The following is a 20174-nucleotide window of genomic DNA, read 5'->3' as shown; positions in this document are numbered from 1 at the left end:
ACCATGACTGCTGGCCTGAGGGTATTCTGTGTGTGTGTGTGTGTGTGTGTGTGTGTGTGCGTTGCTTGTTTCCTCTGGAGTCATGTCCTTCACTGTTTCTGCATTCACCTGGATATATACTGTGCATGAGAGTGCGTGTCAGCAAAAAATCAGCGAGGCAGAGGAGGCTTAAAGCAAATACATATTAATTTTCCCAGCACATATATAAAAACAACCCCTCCCCAGACTCGAAGCATACCCCCTCTCTCTCTCTCTCTCTCTCTGTCATGCACAAACACACAAACACACACACACTCTTAACTCCACATACACTTTGCAGAAGCCATGGACAATTCTCTTCCGAACGCAGCCCTTTCCCTTACCAATTTCCCCACAAATGCACCATCTACCCTTCACTCACCATTTTCAATTTTGACTTCCTCTGCTCTGCCTTCTCTGTTTAAACTCCCCTCCCCTCTCCTCCCCTCCCCTCCCCTCCCTCCCCACCTCCAAACCACCTCAGTGGGCGCCAAGCAGTCACAGCAGTGGCTTGATCCTGGCACTTATGAAAGGAGCTCTTTGATAAGCCTCGGCCAGGAGCAACACAAGGGAAGCAATCAGAGACACAAACTCAACTGGAGATGAGGCATCTACTGTGTTTGCTTGTGTGTCTGCGCTGTTGTTTTGTTTCTTTGACCTGTTCAGCTTTTCTCTTGAAGAAATCAAATCCTTAAAAGTCTTTTTTACCCTTCCATGTTCAGTGATTTCCCCTTGTGGACCTCTGAAACTGTTGGAAACACATTTTGTTCTCCCTCCCCATCTCTTTGTAACCAGGGAGAACAACAAAGTGATTGAGTGCTTTTGAGCTGTGTTTGGATGTGGCTGATGCCCGGCCTCTGCGTTACTGAGGTTGTGGTTTCCTGTATACTTCACCCTCCCGGCAGCCCACTTATTGTATTTCAAAGCTTTACTCTCCCATCACTGTCTCATCACTGCAATTCACCTGGCAAAACTCCCATCTACGCTCTCTTTTAATAACAATCCACACAGGAGTGAAAATCATCCCTCAAAAAAGGAAGTTCACAGCAGATTTCAATTCAATTTTTTCAGCTTTTGTTTCCATTTTTTATGACACCAGGAAAAGAATGACCCAACAATTTCTGGTCATAGATTAAATTATTTATGGCTGGTGTGGGTTACTGTCCTTAGGTAGAGAGCGCTGCTTTTATATCAGTGAGCACATGAAAACAGTTTTTACGGGTGCATGGGTATCAGAAAAAAGCAGAAAAACAAAAATACGTCGTATCATAACCAGCACAGGAGCAGAAAAAATAACAAAATGGCAAGATTTTTTTATGTGAAAAAGGTGACTTTAAAAAAACAAATACACAGTGGCAAATGTGGATGCACAGGGAGAAATAGCAACAAATAGCAAGACCAAAGCAATAGATAGATAAGGCTGACCATGTAAACAGTGGATATCTGTGTGTAACAATGGATTTCTGAGATTTCTGGCCCACAGAAAAAGCAAGAAAGTGTAACACAAACATGAGATACTTGGCAAATTCTCATACAACGCAACAAGAAGAGGAAACAAAAATGGCAAATTGGAAAGGACATCATTAGGCAAGTGGGAGGCGGGGGACGATGATACATGCTGACACATTTGGAAGGAAGAAAGAGACGGATAATTAATTACAAAAAGCGACTGAGGTTGTTCTCTTCATTCACACCATAACATGCGAGAGCTTTCATTTGAAAAATCCATTTGCTCTCAAGTCGGGGGAGCCTTGTTTCTTGGTCAGCGTGTCGGCGATGTGGTAGAACCGAGTCTATACCGCAAAAGGACAAACCCTCAGCAGGGCGTTCTGCCTCATCGAAATGTTTTGTCACAACGACCTCTCATCACCTCTCTTACGGCACTCCTTTGTTCATTGATTCAGTAGTGGAGCTGGCAATTTTTCTTGCCCATATACTGGAGGTCGCAGGGTCACGAAAGACAGCAAATGGCATTTGTAAAGCAATAAGCCATCGTTTGATCCACTATTCCTTTTGAGAAACATGATGTTTCATAAATGTACAAACTCACGGCCCTGGAAGACACTTTGGATAAGAGCGACCTCCCAGTGGAACATAAGCGTTGTGAAAGCCTCAGCTGAAAGAGCAGATCCAAAGAAGTGAATGTTGACTGTCTATTATATTTCAAAGATTATGGGTGTGAAGTCACGGTGACTTGTTTAGGGTTTTAGCGCTGTTATTGCAAGTGCTCTTTGTTGAGCTCAGCAAATTATCCTTATTGAATTACAGGGAGTACAAGGTTAAGCCTATTTAAGTGTTTGTTTCAAAGCCCAAGAGAGATCTGATAAACTCTCCGTGAGAATCATGAAATTTACTGCTGCTTGTAAGATTTTAAATATTGAAATATCTTGGAAATCTTGGAAATGAAGGAGGATCAATTACTAAAACCCTTCAGTTAAAAGCCTTCAAAATATAACAAATCCTTATATTGCTTTTAGAATCTGGTGTTCGATTCAGACGCCACAAAAACAGCAGCTCAGACCGTGAAGATCTGCTTCTATCACATGTAGCCAATCGGGATCTCCAAATGTGTTGTCACTTTGTTAAAAGACATTTCACCAAGACCAATCAATGGCAGTAAAACTGTGGCATTGACACTCATGGATTCCCTCCCTGTACTCTCCAAAAAAATCAAGCAAAACAAACCGGCTCCACTGATATAAACCTCAGCTGCCACTGCAGTTAACTCCCTCTCCATGTTGTACCTCTCGCTCCCCCTCCGCCTCTCTATTGCTTGTCTCCCCCTCTTTCTCATCTCTCTTTCATCACTATCGCTCTCTGTTTGTCCTCTCTGGTGTGCATTGATCTCTGTGGTTCAGAGATTTAGAGATTTGGGGCGCAGCGATCTGACTGGCAGGTACAGCAGGCAGGTGTGAAGAACAAACAATGGCCCCCTAAACAAACCCCAAAACCAATTTAGGGCTTGTGTGCTTCCTCATATAGGCAAACTCCATGTCTGTTATGAGGAGTAAAACAAAATAGGCAAATACGCACCGCAGGCACACCTGGTGTGTGAGTCATTTGGGTTGCATGTCTCACAGACTCTACTCAGAGATAAATTAGAAAGCCAACTGGTGATGCCATAAGTTAGCGACTGAAGTTTAATGATGATGAAGAGACAGAAATGCAGTAAAATAATTGGTGACACGTCAAGTGTACTGGTGACAAATAGGCATCCTGCGCATTGATCCATCTTAATCCTCCACAAAGGCTCAGTCTAGCTCTCGCACAAACATTGTCTAAGCCGGGGATGGGCGACCATGTGCCGCGAAGGGCCGAGTCTGCAGGTTTTCATTCCAACCGACCACTACAGCAGCTGATTTCACTGACTAACACACCTTCCACCAGAGAGGAGGGACTATCGAGTGAAATCAGCTGGTGTAGTGTTTGGTTGGAAGGAAAACCCGCCCACTGCAAAAGCTGAACAATAGTCCACAGAAATAGCGTCAATACAACATTATCCATGATGTTGTATCCTTGGTAGAGCCACTTCACTGTCCCCTCACCCTATTATAGTGTGTTAAAGAGAGAGAGCATGTGCAGCTTTATATAGTGTTGTGATAAGTATAATGAGTATCTAAAACTCTATGTCTTCATTGTTCTGATTCTTCTTTTCCCATGACTGGCATTGGAACTATATGTTTTATTACATGGTGCTAACAGTATTGTGTTTTTTCTAAATAGTATTTTTGTAGTCTATTTATCCCCTTTGTAAACTGACAGCTTTGATATATTTTTCTAGAAAACTTGTATACCTTTTGATGTGACTTGGAGATTTTGACATACAGTATATGTACAGTATGTTGGTTGACAATGCAATTTATCCTATTAACTATTAACTATTAATATAGATTAACTGTGTATGTTTCTAGATAATGTGTATAATTGTTGATATGACTTGGAGATTTTCTTATGTATGTTGTTTGACAATGTCATTTATATTTATTTGGTCACATGACCTATGTGTGGCCTCTATATCACACCTGAGATGTATGATGTAATTAATGAGAAAACTGATGAAGCATGGATGCAAGACACGTCGTTCACACCTGCTATGAAAAAAAATAATAGCAATAATAACTGTTGTTGGTCCAGTGTTTTGGTGTGCGGCTGGCTTGTTTATAGATGCATTATCCTTGATGTATTTATCCATTTGCATTGTGAATTGTTGCATTAGTCCGAGAAAATGACCGGCTACATCAAAGATAACCCTCCCTGCAAACACAACACATATTTCACATGATGACTGTGTTTGTTTACCGTTTACAAACTTTGTCATTTTCTTTCTTAGTTTACCATTCATCACTCTAAGGGATGAAAATGTCAAACAAATGACATCACTGCCGCACATAGATTTTTTTTCTCCCAAGCAGGACCCCTAATTTGATAAAAACCATGGAATCAATACCTAAAAAAAGACACCAATAAGAAATGGTGTCAGCGCATTCAGGCGGAGAAACAAGGTTATTGACACAGAGAGAGGGCAAAGAGTGGAATAAAATAACAGCAGAAGAGAGTCAGTGTCAGTGGCCCCTAAAGCAAGGAGACACTTGCCCCCCCTCTATGCCTACAAGTGGTCTTTATACCCTTTGATCTTTGCCCTGTGTGTCACCTGCCACTTCGCCCATCTACTGGGAAGCAGAATCAAGTTTTGAAACAGTTCCTCTAAATGTACAGTTTGATGTTTCATTTGTGTCTTACACTTACACAAGCGGTTGGCTCCTGTGTTCGTTCTTGGCATTAACTTTTGTAATTAGCACCTTTTTTTCTTTGAGAGGCTGTTAGTACCTCCTCGCATAGCAGATTTAAGTGTTTGTCTGGGGTGTCTGCGGACTTTGTTTGTGTGCGTGTGTGCGTGTGTGCGTGTGTGTGCACATGTATGTGTGCTTACATCTCTAGAACCCACCTCCAGGAAAAAAAAAAAAATCAAATAAATAAACAAATAAAAAAAAAAACAGTTTCTTTTTTCCACAGCTCCATCTTTATTTTTAGAGGCTGGATGCTGATGAGAGAGAGAGAGAGAGAGAGAGAGAGAGAGAGAGAGAGAGAGAGAAGGCAAGGGAGTGAGAAATGGCGTCAAAAGTAGAGAAAGGGAGGGAGAGCAAGGAAAGAAGAAAAGAGAGGAGAGAAGGATGAAAGAGAGGGAGCAAGATATTGGGGGTGGGGGGGTGGGGTGTTGAGGCTGTGTTGGCTCCTCACTGGTTCAGGAGAGTGGTAGAAAGTAATGCGATGTGATGAGAGCCCTTCCTCTGAGTGAGACGGAGAGAGAGAAGGGGACGTAACCACGCCAACCTCTCTCACTCGAGGAGGGGGGGATGAGAGGAGGGAGGGGAAGGGAGGGGAGGGGAGGGGAGGGGAGGGAGGGAGGGAGGGCTCCGCTGCAACCGCCGTATAAAAAGCCAAGCCTGAGAATCCGGCACCACAAACACACCACACACACACACGCACACACACACACACACAGACAGACCCAGTGGCTGCTCTGTATCTCTCTCTCACACTCACTCACTCACTCTCATTCCACTCTCACCACTCTCTCTGTTTCTCTCTGTTTCTCTCTCTCTCTCGCTCCCTCTGTCTCTCGCTCCATTCCTCTGGGCTGTGCATCCTCTCCCTCCTGCTTCCCTGCTTCTTCTTCTACAAGTGAGAGTGAGTTTTGTGAGTACACGCCGAATGTCTCCTTGTGTATGTTTGCGTTCCTCATGTCTGCCTGTGCGTGTGAGTGAGTGTCTGCCTACTTCAGTGTGACTGAGCGGAGCAGTGAGGTGTACCAAGTGTATGTGGGTCTCTCTCTCACCCTCACACGCTCGCCGCTCCTCTCGCAGCTCCTCCCGGGATCTTTGGGTCCCTTTCCTCGGTGGCAGGCTCCCCACACCAAGCAGTCACCATTTCCGCCCCCGGGAGACCCACGCTGGCAGCGCAGCCCCTTCCCCGACTCAGCATCGGGAGGAAGACCCTGGTGGCGGCTGCCGTCGGGGTTATGCTGGTCCTGGTGCTGGTGGTGCTCATCCCCGTGCTCGTCAGCTCCGTGGGTACGGACGCCAGCCACTATGAGATGCTGGGCACCTGCCGCATGGTGTGCGACCCCTACCTGAACAAGGGCACTCCAGCCAGCAGCACCAGCTCCACTGGCCTCCAGGCTGAGGCGGAGGCACTGAGCGACCACAGCAACATGCCTCCGCCCTCCACCCTGCTGCAGGGCCCGCAGGGGAAGCCCGGCAGGCCGGGCAAACCCGGACCGCCGGGGCCGCCGGGAGAACCGGGCCCGCCGGGACCAGTGGGGCCCCCCGGAGACAGAGGGGATCAGGGAAGGACTGGGATTTTGGGTCTGGGGGGGAACGGAGCTATCAGCACGGCCACCTACAGCACGGTGCCTCGGGTGGCCTTCTACGCGGGGCTTAAGAACCCCCACGAAGGCTACGAGATCCTCAAGTTTGACGACGTGGTCACCAACCTGGGCAACAACTACGACGGCATCTCGGGCAAGTTCATCTGCAGCATCCCAGGCACGTACTTCTTCATCTACCATGTGCTGATGAGAGGAGGGGACGGCACCAGCATGTGGGCAGACCTCTGCAAAAATGGCCAGGTTAGTGACAGCTGGTGCCCTTTTCCTGCTTTGTAACTTTCACTGAGTTATCCTGCCTCAGTGTAAACACACCTGATTCCCCTGATGCTCTCTCTCCTCTCCCTCTCTATTTATATATACACTGTATATATATATGTATATATGTAGGTTATACCTCCTAAAAATGCATAAAATTTAGGAAACCGCTTTTTGATAAAGCCCGTGAATAAAATAGGAAAAGTGACATTGTGGGTCAAGCGGTGCGCATCTGCCGCGCGTCTCCAAAGCCCCAGAGCGCACAGCTGTGGCACCAAGCGCGCCTGGAGAGAGAGATGTGTTGTCTGGCTGCAACTCCCGTCCCCTCTTCGCATGATGCGTCCTGACATTGCCGCGTCCCGCGATCCAAAGGACGGTCACTTTTCAGTTGAGCGGAGAGTCGGCGTCCTCTTTGTTACACCGATCAATTGTAAAACTCGAAAAACGTTCACGCACGGTATCCCATTTGTCTGGATGGGGATTTTATTCGCAGATGGTGAAGTTGGTGCTTGACTGTTTTGAGTTAGATGGGGTTGAGGGTTACGGGTTGAACAAGGTCGAGTGACAGAATATTGAATGAAAATTACTAAATTGCAGGAGTTGGAAATGTAGGAAATCTGTAGGCTAGAATAATGTATGTAACAGATAAGGTCGCATTTATAGCGTATTTGTATCTTCCAGTGTATTTGAGAAGTTATAAAATTATTATTATTAATAATAGTATTATTATTATTGTTTTTATTATAATAATAATTATTTTATTTTTTTTATTATGTAAACAGTTAACTAGTCAGTGTGCGCGCAATTCTTCCCGTCTCTGCTGTTAAAAAAATAGTGACAGGTTTCCCCTCAGTTTAACCTGAGCTTTGGTGGCTGTGTGCGCTAATACGCATTAGTGTAAAGAGGGGTGGGGAAATATTGGAAATCTCGCTTAGAAAACAAGGACCGTACCTGTATGTGTATGCCAAGTATCGGATTAATATGCAGTGTTGTCTGTCCGTCGCATGAGTAAGGAAGCATTCATCTCTTTGCAGGCGTTTTAAATGCAATAGGACATCTACATGATCTATTCTCGGCTGCTTTGATGCATCATTTTAATGGGGCTGTAATTGTATTTTGCGCCCCGGAGGGTCCACTCAGGTTGGTAATGTGCGCGATGTGTGACTTGGTTTAGTTTCCAGCCTTCCGATCAGCCGTCACATCTCTTATCTTCAAAGTAGCTCCAAAGTAGCTCCAAAGTACCTTTTGTCTGTAAAAACATGGATTTTCCTCTACAGTTATTCCTCGCTTTTATTTGCTCCGGTACCACAGTTTCTCTCTCCGCATTTGCTGGCAACAGCATGGAAAAACATGAAATGAAGCATTTATAACTTGAAAGAAATAAAGTAAGGAAAGAGACAGGCTGTCAATTCAAAAAGAATAGAAGAACCAGGCTTCCATAACCAATAGGTAAACATTTTTCACAGTTTCACAATTGTTCCTGCAGAAATAAGTGCCATGGCATCAAAAGATGTACTGTAAAAGCAGATATCCATCTGCAGCTGTTTGGCAGTGCTTTCAATACTTAATCAACATTTAGTCAAGTTTACTTGTCACCTGTAGTAAAGTGCAGTATATGTGATATAACGTAACTTCAATGCTTTTATGCCTTTTATAGTTGCATGGCTCACTCAGTTGTGCACATGAACATACATATTAAGTGAAAATGTCTTGTTATCTAAGACTTTGATAGCCTGACCTAAAAGTGATCACTATGTCAGAATAGATCAGAGAAAGAAAAATGAATTCCTCTCCAACACTACTCATGTCCAAGTTGCAATTTATATAAATGTAACCATAAATTGCACTCTATGCACTGAAAGTTAACTGCAGACACGAAGATGCTGCTGACGTGTGTATTCTATTTGATGGCAAACATTTTTCTCATATGATGAGTGAAGGCGAAGCACAGTATCACAGAGAGAAATAATATAAAATATAGTCAATGTAATGTATTGTCTCTTTCATGAGTATTTGGAGATTTTACCTCTCCATCATCAGCTTGCTCTATGGTCATATTCAATGAGCCCTAGTTTCCACAGCAAGGACTTCCTCTGTGGACGGACAAGATAAACAAATATGATTAAAAAGACTAAAAAGCATTACATATCTGATCCTCCATTAGTCATTTGACAGTGACAGAGATCGTGGCCCCGCAGCCTCTGCTGCCTCTCCCATGTGACCTATTCGACACCTGCAGGCTTTACCTTATGATGCTAATGAGAGGGAGATTAATGTAAAATAATATTGACATGGGTAATTTGAGTTAAGTGTTTTGTCAGCTCCTAAAGTGTCTCAGGTTATTTTTTCCCCAACGATATCTTCACTGCTAGATTAAAATAGGACGCTGTGGTCCTATTTTTAGTGTCAGTGGTCTTACATTAGAGGTGCTGGCATCCTGAGACCGTAATACGTGCAGAATGGAGATAAGAACAGTTGGCATCAGCTCGCAGTCTTGCCAAGACAGCTAGAGGTTAATTCGTTTGCCCTCAGCAAGTTCACACACAGCAAAACCCAAAAAATGAGTTACAGCAATGTGAAGGGTCCTCTATATATAACGTCTCACTCCGCAGTAATGTTTATGGGGGGTATAAAAGCATTGATACATAATAGGCGAAGGAGAACATATGTTCCTATAAAACGCCTTCTGTTCCTGCTTCATTGTGCTCCCAAGAGGTGGGAGTGAAGGCACTTAAGTTAGACACACACAGTGTGCATCTCCAGAGACCCGGGTAATGTTTATAAAGTGGTAACTTGCTCTTTCTTTCCCTCTCTTTCTCCTTCTCTTTCCTATGCATAGCTTAGAGAGGCAGAAGCAGACAACATTGATATAGTTTCCTCTGCGCAAAAATGCGCAGTCCTTTTGCTGTGATGTTTATTGGGTTGTGTGGTTGGTGGACCCAGAAGGCCCCGCAGCCTCTGTCTGTGTAAATGACTGTGAATGGTTATAAATGTTGGGCCAACTTGTGCTATGTCATTGATGAAGTGCTGAGAGGCAAGCCGATCGTCCTCCAGTCAGCCCGGTGCTTTCCTCAGCTCATTTAAGGCTGCGAAAAAGCTACGCTGTGAGTTGGGACAGGGGAGACCAGGGAATTGCAGACAATACGAGTATTTTATCATCTTTTGGCTTTAGTGAAGCGGCGGGTTTCCAGGCCCCGCAGTGCTGTTTTGCTCCAGCATGTGCTCCTCCCACTCCGGGGGTTCTTACAAGCCATGTCTAACATCAACAGCCATGGGTTTTGCTTTTTTCCCTTCTCAACCTTCTTCCTCTTCCTCTTTTGGCTCAGCAGAGTGCAACAGAAGAATCCCAACATTGTCCCCAGAACCTTGACACTTTTCAAGCTAGACCGAAAAGTGAGCTCACTGGTAAACAAACAAATAAAAAGTCTATTTTCAGCACAGTACACTTCACCTGCTCTCCAAGTTCCTCTCCGCACACGCCTTCCCTCTCTCTCTCTTCATCACCTATTCTTTTACTTGCTTGCCAAATATTCCAACCAATCCTAAACTGTCTCCAATGAGTCGATGTTTCGCTGCCGTGTCTTGTACGCATCCTGGGAGGCAAGGCAGTGACAATGAAGACAAATTCATTGCTACACTATGGAAGAGGGAGAAAGAAAAGAGGGCGGGAAAGACATAGCTGTGGCGCTATTGTGCCATCGAGTCTATTTAATTGTAATTAAAAAGCTTGAACCAGATCCAGGATGCTCCTCCTCTCTGTTCCCTTCTTAATATTGTTATTAATCCGCAAAACCGTTTCAGAGTTAATTAAAAGCAATGACTTCAGCGTCAGTCTCTCAAGAGGACCGTAGTGAATAATCACTCTGTCTCCTCCTTTAATAAGCTTCAACGTCCTTCGTGCACATGGCTCTTCCCCAGCAATTACTGCTCCAGTCGCCTCCTCACACACACACACACACACACACACACACACACACACACAAATGCAGTAGCCTGTGTTTGTGTGCGTGTGAACCTGCTCATACACACACAAACGCACACGCCTGCCTACCCCACCCCTCCCCCCAACCCACCCCGACTGTGCGCTGCCCTCCATCTCTCCTCTATGTTAGGTCTGTAGTAGCTCGCTCTTCAAAACGGGTTACAAAGTTTTCATCTTAAAAGAAAACTTTTGTTTTAAGGAGCGGCAGCGAGCTCAAAAGAGAATGCGGATCGCGGTACCACAGAATCGGTTTTGCTAACACAATGCCATCGATGTTCCTCATTGCTCTCGGGTGATGTATAGCATTATCGCAGAATGAGCTAGAGCTTCCCGTCTTTTTCATGGATTTTCTTTGTGTGCTAACCGTGGTTCAAAGCGACGCGGTTCTTTTCAGCCTGGAGGGACCGCTGAGGTCCGGTGTGGCTCAAGTTAGCGTAGTTGCATGTCATTTCCAATGTCAGACCATCCGTCTCAGTCCATCTCCGCCCCATAAACACATCTCCAGGGGGGTTTCTTAAGCTCTGGTGCACATGAGCACAAGATTGTTTATCCTATTGCTGTGTATCCACGTGTAACCTGCACAGTGTGTTTAGCATGTGGTGTCAATCCTGACATTAAACAGAGCAGACGGAGCCATCTGGAAGTGGGCCTGCTCTGTTTGTTTTGATTATTGAAATATGCTCTAAAGCAAGGTGTAGATAAGAAAAGGGATTCCACTACACATCTTATCATTTAGGACAGGCTGTATTCTTTGTTGACGCTGCACAAGGACCTAATGCTGTGACAGATTCTTGTCTTATTCAGCCTCAGAATAGAAAAAAAAGGCTTGAATAGTGAGCATTACAAGCACTGGGCACATTGGTGAGCGACACCTATCTAACATAATTATTCAAGCCTTCACCATGGAGCACAGATACAGGAATACTTTGACTTTTGATTTTAACATTCTGGTAATGTTGGGACCTGCTATTCTGTATCATGGTGACTTCAGGACTGAGAGGCCTCTGTGTGTCTGGTGTAACAGAGAGACTCTGTCTCAAATAGACAGACAGCCGTGTCTGGGTTGGAGAGAGCCACCCTCAGTCCCTCAGCCCCTTCGCCTGTGGTATTGATCTCATTATGTGTATGTGTGTGTGTTGGCATGTGTATGTGTGTGTGCGTGCATGCATGCGCGTGCGTGTGTGTGTGTCCCTGTCTTCGTTTGACAGACCCATTTCTTTCTGTGTGATGTATACCGTGGCACTTCTTCTATAATCAGCCAGAGAGGTAGTGGAGGCGGACCTTTGGCCTTGATCTGCTGTGTAATTGGACATTGGATTTGACACTCTGCCGAGTGGAACATTAGAGCTGGCCTAATTAGGTGCGAGGGCTATTAAATGAAGATTTGCCCATGTTGTTAGGAAATACCACACAGATTGGAAATGTCAAGATGACATCGGGCTGTCATCTGCAACCAGAGGGAAGAAAATCTATCATTTATTGGTGAAGTTTCAAAACTTACTCTAAAACTGCCTTCCACTTGTCTGTAATCGTTCCTTTAAGACTTTTTACAGTGAGCTCCTCTCACAGAGCCGTCGCAGCCTACCAGCGCACACATTCCCCTCGCTGACATCTCAGATTAACTCCTTCATGAATAAGTGCTATAACGTCTCATGCACTGTGAAACCAAAAACATATGGTCTAAAATAGGCTATGGATTTTCTCCAGCGGCTGGCTGACTCAGGCGAGCTATGGTGTTGACTCACAAGCCTTCTTCATTATAATGAGGGCCCATACGGGAGATAGACAAGTGCCCCTGGCCCCTCTTATGTAAACATCTCTCTCTCACTCTCTCCCCACGCCCCTGACATTTAGCTGTCCCCCGAATTCAGTCTTCAGTGATACCCACAATTTTCCTCTCCCACTTCACAGCAAGTCAATGGCTTCAAATGACTCACAGTCTGCTACATAACTCAGTGTGTTTAACACATCTAGCCCCGTTTAAAATGAATATATGGTAAGATATCAACATTCTTCCTAGTCAAAGATGATGAATTGGCCACTTCATGAAAAATGCATGTCACAGCAAAGCTGGGAGTCTGCGTCTCCAAGTCTTACATAGAAACTCACTTTGCCTCATTTGAGAGTTGTTGTTTTTTTTTTTTTTTAAGAAAATAAAAATCTTGCAGCATGATGCTGTGCAGTGCCTCGGGGTTACTAGGAATCACACTAGAAAAACAGGCTTGCTGTGAACAAAGGTTCAAGATTTTTCAGTAAAAGTCTCTTTTCAGACGACGCTGAGAGCAATGATTGGGGTTTTAGTGTTGGAGCTAGAGGCAGACTGCGCTGTGTATCTCAGTAATTGACTGAGTGTGATGAGTCAGACACAAGAGAGAAAGAGTGGCTGGAATGCAGGTCAGAGTTGATGCCTCTTTCTTCCTCCCCTTTTTCCACTGACAAGCCTCTTTCAGTGCCTCTTTACACCAAACCAAGAGGAGCTGCCTTGATTTCATCCTCTCTGTCGCCGCTGTTGAATCGCAATGCTGTTATTCTGGCCCCTCGGAGGTTTCCATTTGGGTGGAGGAACAATGGTACATGTGATAAACTTAAATAATGCCTGGCACCAGACGCACCTTTAGCATTGTGTAAGCAATTTCATAAACCATGAGAGGCTTGTGCAATAAAGTCATTTCATTTCAAAGGAGGAGGCTGTGCAGGTACAAAGAGAACAGCTGGTGGAATTAATTCAGGAAGCCTTCTTCTACTTCTTCCTGACAGATGGCAAATCTCTTGTTACCATTTCATTCCTCTTATCAAGTTTTCAGTTAGGTTCCTCCGATTAATGAACCTGTTACACAAGGAGGACCACAGCAGTTTGACACTACAGCTCTGTCACATCTGACAGCAGCTTCTCATTCTCATTATTTGTGTAAATTTGTATCTTGAGCGTGTGTTTGTATGTGCACATGCATGCTTGTGTATGTGTGTGTGTGTGTGTGTATGCATGGTGTTGGGCCAAGCACAACCTTGTATCAAGCTATCTAAGCTGCTATTAAGCATGCAGTTCATGGCTGGAGTGTTCAAACACAATTAGACGGCGGTGCACTTTGATTTAAAGAGGGCCAATGGAGTGGGTGATCCAAAATGGAGGTTCGGCATCAAGTCCACAAATCCCCGTCAGAGAGACTACAAGATATGTCCTTGTCACTCACACGAACAATGCCTCTCGTAACACAGCAGATCGCTGTCCCAAAGAGACTGTACATGCTATTTCTGGGCCAGCCACAACAGATAAAAGTCAATCAAACTGCCGTTTTTTGTAAAAAAAAAAGTTTTTCATAAATAAGAGTATTTCAATGCGAGCGTTTGATAGAAGCTTGGAAGTAATACATTGGCAATCCAGCCAACCGTACAAGACTGCACACCACAGCTGCTGGATGAGGATAATGTAAAATGCCATGTAAAAGAAGCGTGATTTGCAACTCTGTGAGAGGAATCCGACTTGACTAAGGAGAAGCGACAGTCAATACGTTAAAACATGTCATGCTTTCACGTTTGGAGCGGATTATATACATAAGCGGCGTCATTATTGATAACTGCGACATTCGTATTCACAGTTATACAGTATGCCAGTTAAGAGAATCCACACTTCACTTTCGCAGGCACGCGTTATCCATTAAGCCCGAGCGCAGCCTTGAATTTTCTGTGTCTCCCCCTCAAGAATAATATTCAATCAGAGCCATCACGGTGACGATATGACGGATGCAAACACGCGCGAGCAGCCGCGAGGAAGACAACATCGCCTGACACCTCATTTACCATCGCTGGAGCAGGCGCTTACGGCCTCATGCTTTGTTTGCCTTGTCAAAGTTCCTCTACATATTCTGTGTCAAGGTCACGCACCGCCGGTCGGCTGTTTGTCCTGCTCGTCTCTCTCTCTCCATAGATCTGCCTTAGCCCGCGCCTGAACCCCTGCCTCATATCCCTAACAAGTGCTCCGGGTGTAGAGGAGAAGAAGGGTAACTGCGATAGGAAGCTCCTTGATCATTATTTCAAAAACAGTGAGAGAGATTTTATTCATGCATGCTTATCATTGAAAGCAAACGGAGCAGTCTCCAGCACTTAGTCTCAGGCAGTCTCAGACAGTGACAAAAATCCATTAGAGCAAGAAAGGGTACAAAACAAAACAAAAATAACAAAAAAAAAATATATATATATCTTACTGGCTGAACTATAGGAATTTGGGGAAAGTTTACTTTGACTAAGACTTTGCTCATTTTGTCTCTGCTGAATGAAAGTGTGATATTTGTACTACTCCAAAACTAAATAAATCATCATGAACTTAAAAAAAAACCCCTGCTGACATTTCATTTTTATTTTAGCTCCTTAAAAAGTAAATTGAGAGAATAATTTAAGCTATATTACACATCTCTGACATTGTCAGAGGCCCCCGGGTTCTGTGTGAACAATTGAGCAAATATTTTTTATAAAGTTTCATTAAAATCCCAACAGACAAATCCTCCTGAGCCATCATCACCACCACCCCCTCCCCCCCTCCCCCCACCCCTCTCCACCCACCCGAAGCAGTAACCCTCTAATAAGACGGTGTTGACTTTGTGCGCTCGGGGCAGATCATATCATATTAATATGCACTGGACGCCTGCATCTCAGAATCAGAATAGGAGGCTTTGTTTGCACATCGATATGAGCCTTGCTGGATTTAATCAGGAGGATAAACAATGAAAAAATGTACAATATTCCATATATTACCCCTGCACCTTAAAACCTCTCCTCAGCATTTCATTATCCAGATTATCCTTTACAGTACTTGCACATTTCATACCAATGTGACTGCCATTATCTGTGGCTGAGTCCACAGTGTACTGTATCTTCAAAAGTTTGACTCGCCCTCCATTATTTTCTATTCCTCAATCCACCTTTCCCACCATAAAAGAATATATATCCTTTTCTGGAAACATTCATTTCATTCCAAAATAAATGCCTTTATCATCACTGACAATAACACAGTTAAGAGGGCTGAAGCAGTATCAACCTTGCTCCTCTCCGCCTCATAATTCAATGCAGTAAGCTGAAGGCAACGCAAAGAACAGCTCTGCCTCATCCCTTGAAAATCATTCTGGGTATTGTTAACTGAATGTCTGATAGGTAGCAAGAGCACTTGACAGGAAATCATAGAAAGTTGGCCTATGCCCAAAAACTTTATAATGATTTGAAAAAAAAAAATACATTCAGCTGCTGGTAAATTTGAGTTCCAAGACGTTTTTGTCAAGACTGAAACTTTGGAGAAATGTATGAAGTCCATGTTTGCTCTCTGAGTTTATTTTTGAATGACAGCAAACCGGCGTGATACATGTTTAAACTGGACCACAGCGTCTCCGGGGCATAGTTGTCTGAATAACCCCGTCGTCTTCACACCCGGAAGTTCAGACAATAGTTCTCCACCTCCGCGGTGCCCAGAGGAAGACTGTGACAGCAGCACTCACAATGTTAATTTCTGGGAGGTAGTAGGAGAAATGCTGTCCCTCCTGTGACAGTTGTGATTATGGTCATGATGATTAAGAGATTAAGAGTTCACTGGAGATTAGATGTTCTGTGGTAATGCAATGTCACTCACATAACTTGTAGCTTGGTTTAGTCAGGTTTGAAATAATCTGTCAAAGCTATTACACCATGCCACCTAAATGCTTTCTACAGTAGTGTTGAAGGAAAGCCACCGTGTAATTTGATTTCATGAAACCACTCCAGTCTACTGTATCTCTGTCTGCTGCTCATTGTGTTGTTCAGGAGTGTATCACTCAAGTCTCTTGAGTACTTTAATGCAATTGCTATCAGTTGCTTTTAACTCTCATACCATCCAGGGCTAGGAAATATTTACTTTTAAAGTAATAATTGACATTTTCGTGTGAATAAATCTTGTTTTTGCTACTCGCTGCCACTGATTGATATAACACAACAGTGATGCATTCTATACCCAATGCATGAAAGCTTTGACATTTGCCTTTCTAAACACCAGGTGTTGTGTGATGCATTTTATGTTTAAACAGAAGAAGAACTGGGTCGTTAGCATGAGCCACCATGGCTGAACAGAGAAAGAAGATAGCGCCAGCTACAGAAAATCAAACTGCATCAACAGAAAATCCAAGGAAAAAGACGTCACAGTACTGGACACACTGATTGATTGACAAGTGATCTCTGGGAAGTGCAGTGCAGAAACACCACAGCAATGGAGCGCTGAGCACCAAAGATGTCATCAAAAAAAAACAGAAGATCTCACAGATTACCAAATTAGCAGCTGATGCTAATGCTGATCCCATTTATTATTTAAATGTTAAGAGAGGCAGTTCCAGGCTCCCTGTTAGGTTTGGCAACTCTGACGATGTCTACGCAGGAGATCTCTGTCAGTAGCTGGCCTCTCCTCACATTTGTCAATATGCCTGTTGTCTGTAGTCCTTAAATAGGCCAACTAATTATCGGGCATCCTCCATGCCGCCTGTTGGGCCAGCTTGTCGACACCCGCTCAAAAAGCCCTGATATGGGGCCTCGTCCGTCCTTTAAAGCAGTGGTGGACAAGGGCCAGAGTGGGCTTTAGAGACCAGATAATGAGCCACAAGAAAACCACTTCAACTGCACATAAACTATTGATTTTGATTCAACGCTGCTGACCAGACTAAGTGACTAATTGGCTTATTTAACCAATGGCTGCTTTAGAGGGTGTACAGTGCTTTCAGTTTTTCATGCTGAAGAGAAAATAATGATCTTCTTGTCCTATTCTATCTAAATTATGGCCGGTGTGGTTCTTGTTAGTAACTGTTCAAAATAGAAGAAGAAGTATACTAGCGGTGTTACCTTTTTGCATAATATTCAGTTAGGCCTGGTGGCTCAGTGGACATACTGTATGCTGGCGACATCAGGGGTTTAAATCCAGTGCATGACCTTCGCTGCATGTCCTCCTCTGTCTCTCCTGACTCTCCACTCACTCGCTTTGTACTGGACAACGACAAGTCTACAAACAGCGGGGCGTGTCTTAAGAACTGCCACTTCACATAGTGCATTATGTAGTACTCATTCTTACTGATATCATGAACAAGTCTACCACTGTGCACATACGCACACACACAACACACATACACAAGCACACATTTGGCACTGCAGCCTTCACTTTTCTCCCTAGAGAAGAGTGCATGTTTGCAATGGAGGTCTTAATTAGCCAGGACAGGTTATTTAGAAACTGGTCCAAATGTCCTATATACAGACTGCCAGCACACACACACACACACACACATACAAATACACACAAACACACACATACAAATACACAGACAAAGGTACACATGTATTCCTCCTTTTCTCTCTTTTTTCATGCAAACTCATTCCATTGATTATAGTCATCCCTCCCTGTGTGTTATCAAATGCCTCTGCCTGTCTGCAGTGGGTGTCCTTGATATGTTTTTATTGTATTTCTTAGTAATTTCCTCCACACTGAAGCCTGGCCACCCCCAGTGTCAGCTCTGTTGTTGAGTTTCTCAGACTTTCTCTTTCTGCAGACCTCTTGTTTCAAGGTTGTTAGGCAGCTTGATTGAAGCCATAAATATGTTTTAGAGAATGGCTGACCCTCTGCTTTGTCCTGTAGCTTTAATATCAATACACGGAAATATTGGTATTTTTATATTGGCAAATAAGTCCTTCAAACTGTGTGTTTTCATTCACGGAAGTTGGAATGGGTATCGACTAGATGACAATGTGTCCTCAACTTTGTTTTCATGGGACATGGGTTTGATTTTTCAGAGTTTTAAGGTTTGTCCCCAATGTTCACATTGGTTTCCTCTCACAGTTCAAACACATGCAAGTCAGGTGCATTGGAGACTCTAAATCGCCCATGTATGTGAATGTTAGTGTCTGCGTACCTGTCCCGATACATGAGTCCTGATACTTGAGTCTCTACTAAGCCTCCCCCCCCCCCCTCTCTCCTCACGTCTGTCCCTGTTCTCGCAGGTCCGTGCCAGCGCCATCGCCCAGGACGCGGACCAGAACTACGACTACGCCTCCAACAGCGTCATCCTCCATCTGGACGCAGGGGACGAGGTGTACATCAAGCTGGACGGGGGCAAGGCCCACGGAGGCAACAACAACAAGTACAGCACCTTCTCTGGCTTCATCCTCTACGCAGACTGAGAGCAGAGAGACAGACACAGAGAGACAGAGAGTCAGTCAGACAGGCAGAAAGAGAAGAGACTGAGAGAAAGAGTCGTACGACGAGGGGGGGTGGGGGTGGGGGGTTGTGGGGGTTTGGAGGAGGTGGGTGTGTCAAAAGCCGGAATGCTTTCTAGTTTCCTAATTCTCTCCATCGTCACGGACACCCTCTGCTTTGCATCCATCGGCCGGGCATCCAGGCCGAGTCTGGCTGCAAAGCTCCCGAGGAAACACTGAGCGGGGCTGGAGGAGGGGGCGGAGTGAGTGGTGGGGTGGGGGAGGAGCTTAGCGAGGATCGGCTCCCCGTTTTCAGTGTTCCTCCTCTCCAAGCCCGCTCCATCAATGCACCGAGAAAAAAAAACAAAAGACAAAACAAACAACAACATGAAAACCCTGCAAAAAGTGGATGATCTTCACCTCTTCTCTCCACAGTGGCCACAGTCAGCTGCACTGTCAGTGGACTCGATTGACTGAAATCCGTAGTGTTGTTAACGTGCTTTTTCCTTAGATTGTGTTTTTATTTTGTAGACATGCATAATATTCTACACAAAAGAGAATTTAAAAAAGAATATATTTGTCCCTTGTGAAGATATCCTGTTTGACTGAAAGAACGGATTTGTGAGATGTTACTTGTGACGCAGCTTAGAGAACCAACAGTCGGATTTGAAATCCTTAAATCACGACTGTCGGTGTTTTATGGCAGTGGGTGTTTTGCTTCATCTCTGGCTACAGAAAGGTAATTATATATTGTTCATGTGGAGAATATTGTCAAACCCAGAACAATACATTCTGCACTATACCTTCCAATGTATCTGAAAAAGAAAACATCTCATATAGCCGATACCCTTTCCCCCAAACCACCCCACTCTGTTCACACACAATGTCCTGTTGTATGGATTAAAAGTAGAGTTCAAACGTCTGTTAGATGTTCGAGTTTTATGTAGATAACTCTACTTGGCACAACCAGCCTTGTGACGAGGCAGATCTTCAGAGGCGACAGTGCCCGCTTCTTCTCCGCTGCGCCGACCTCTGGCCTTCTTGTGCGGTAAAATGTGCAGAGAGCGAGGAAGAGAGAGTTGCAACTGAGCAAGGTGGTGGGGAGGTAGAGGAGGGTGAAGGCACAGTAACAGTGAGTGGGCAAATTTTCTGTTTCAGTGTCTCTGAGCTTCACTGGATGTCATCCATTCATTAGCCGCACATTCACTGACACACAGGCATTATGGTAATATTTACTCAACATGGCGGCCTGACAGCTTGCTTGAGAATTAAATTGATTGGGTGAGTGACTTGGCCTGTTATGACTGCACGTGTGTGTGTGTGAGTGTGTGTGTGCGTGTGCGC

General features: G+C 44.5%; 1 protein-coding gene across 1 annotated transcript; it reads left to right on the top strand.

Annotated features, from left to right (window-relative positions):
• Positions 1–6037: 6037 nt before the first annotated feature.
• LOC139651680 (C1q-related factor-like) lies at positions 6038–18815 on the top strand. Its single transcript, XM_071528692.1, has 2 exons — positions 6038–6646; positions 18636–18815. The coding sequence occupies exons 1-2, from the start codon at positions 6038–6040 to the stop codon at positions 18813–18815; spliced, it is 789 nt and encodes a 262-aa protein (XP_071384793.1).
• Positions 18816–20174: the final 1359 nt, after the last annotated feature.

Source organism: Centroberyx affinis, unplaced genomic scaffold (genome assembly GCF_046629955.1).
Source record: "Centroberyx affinis isolate AG114_WGS23_722 - 3 ecotype Tasmania unplaced genomic scaffold, CSIRO-AGI_Caff_v1 ptg001701l_1, whole genome shotgun sequence".
Lineage (NCBI taxonomy): Eukaryota > Metazoa > Chordata > Actinopteri > Beryciformes > Berycidae > Centroberyx > Centroberyx affinis.
The sequence above is the reverse complement of the archived record's forward strand: the minus strand, read 5'-3'. Positions and strand labels throughout refer to the sequence as shown.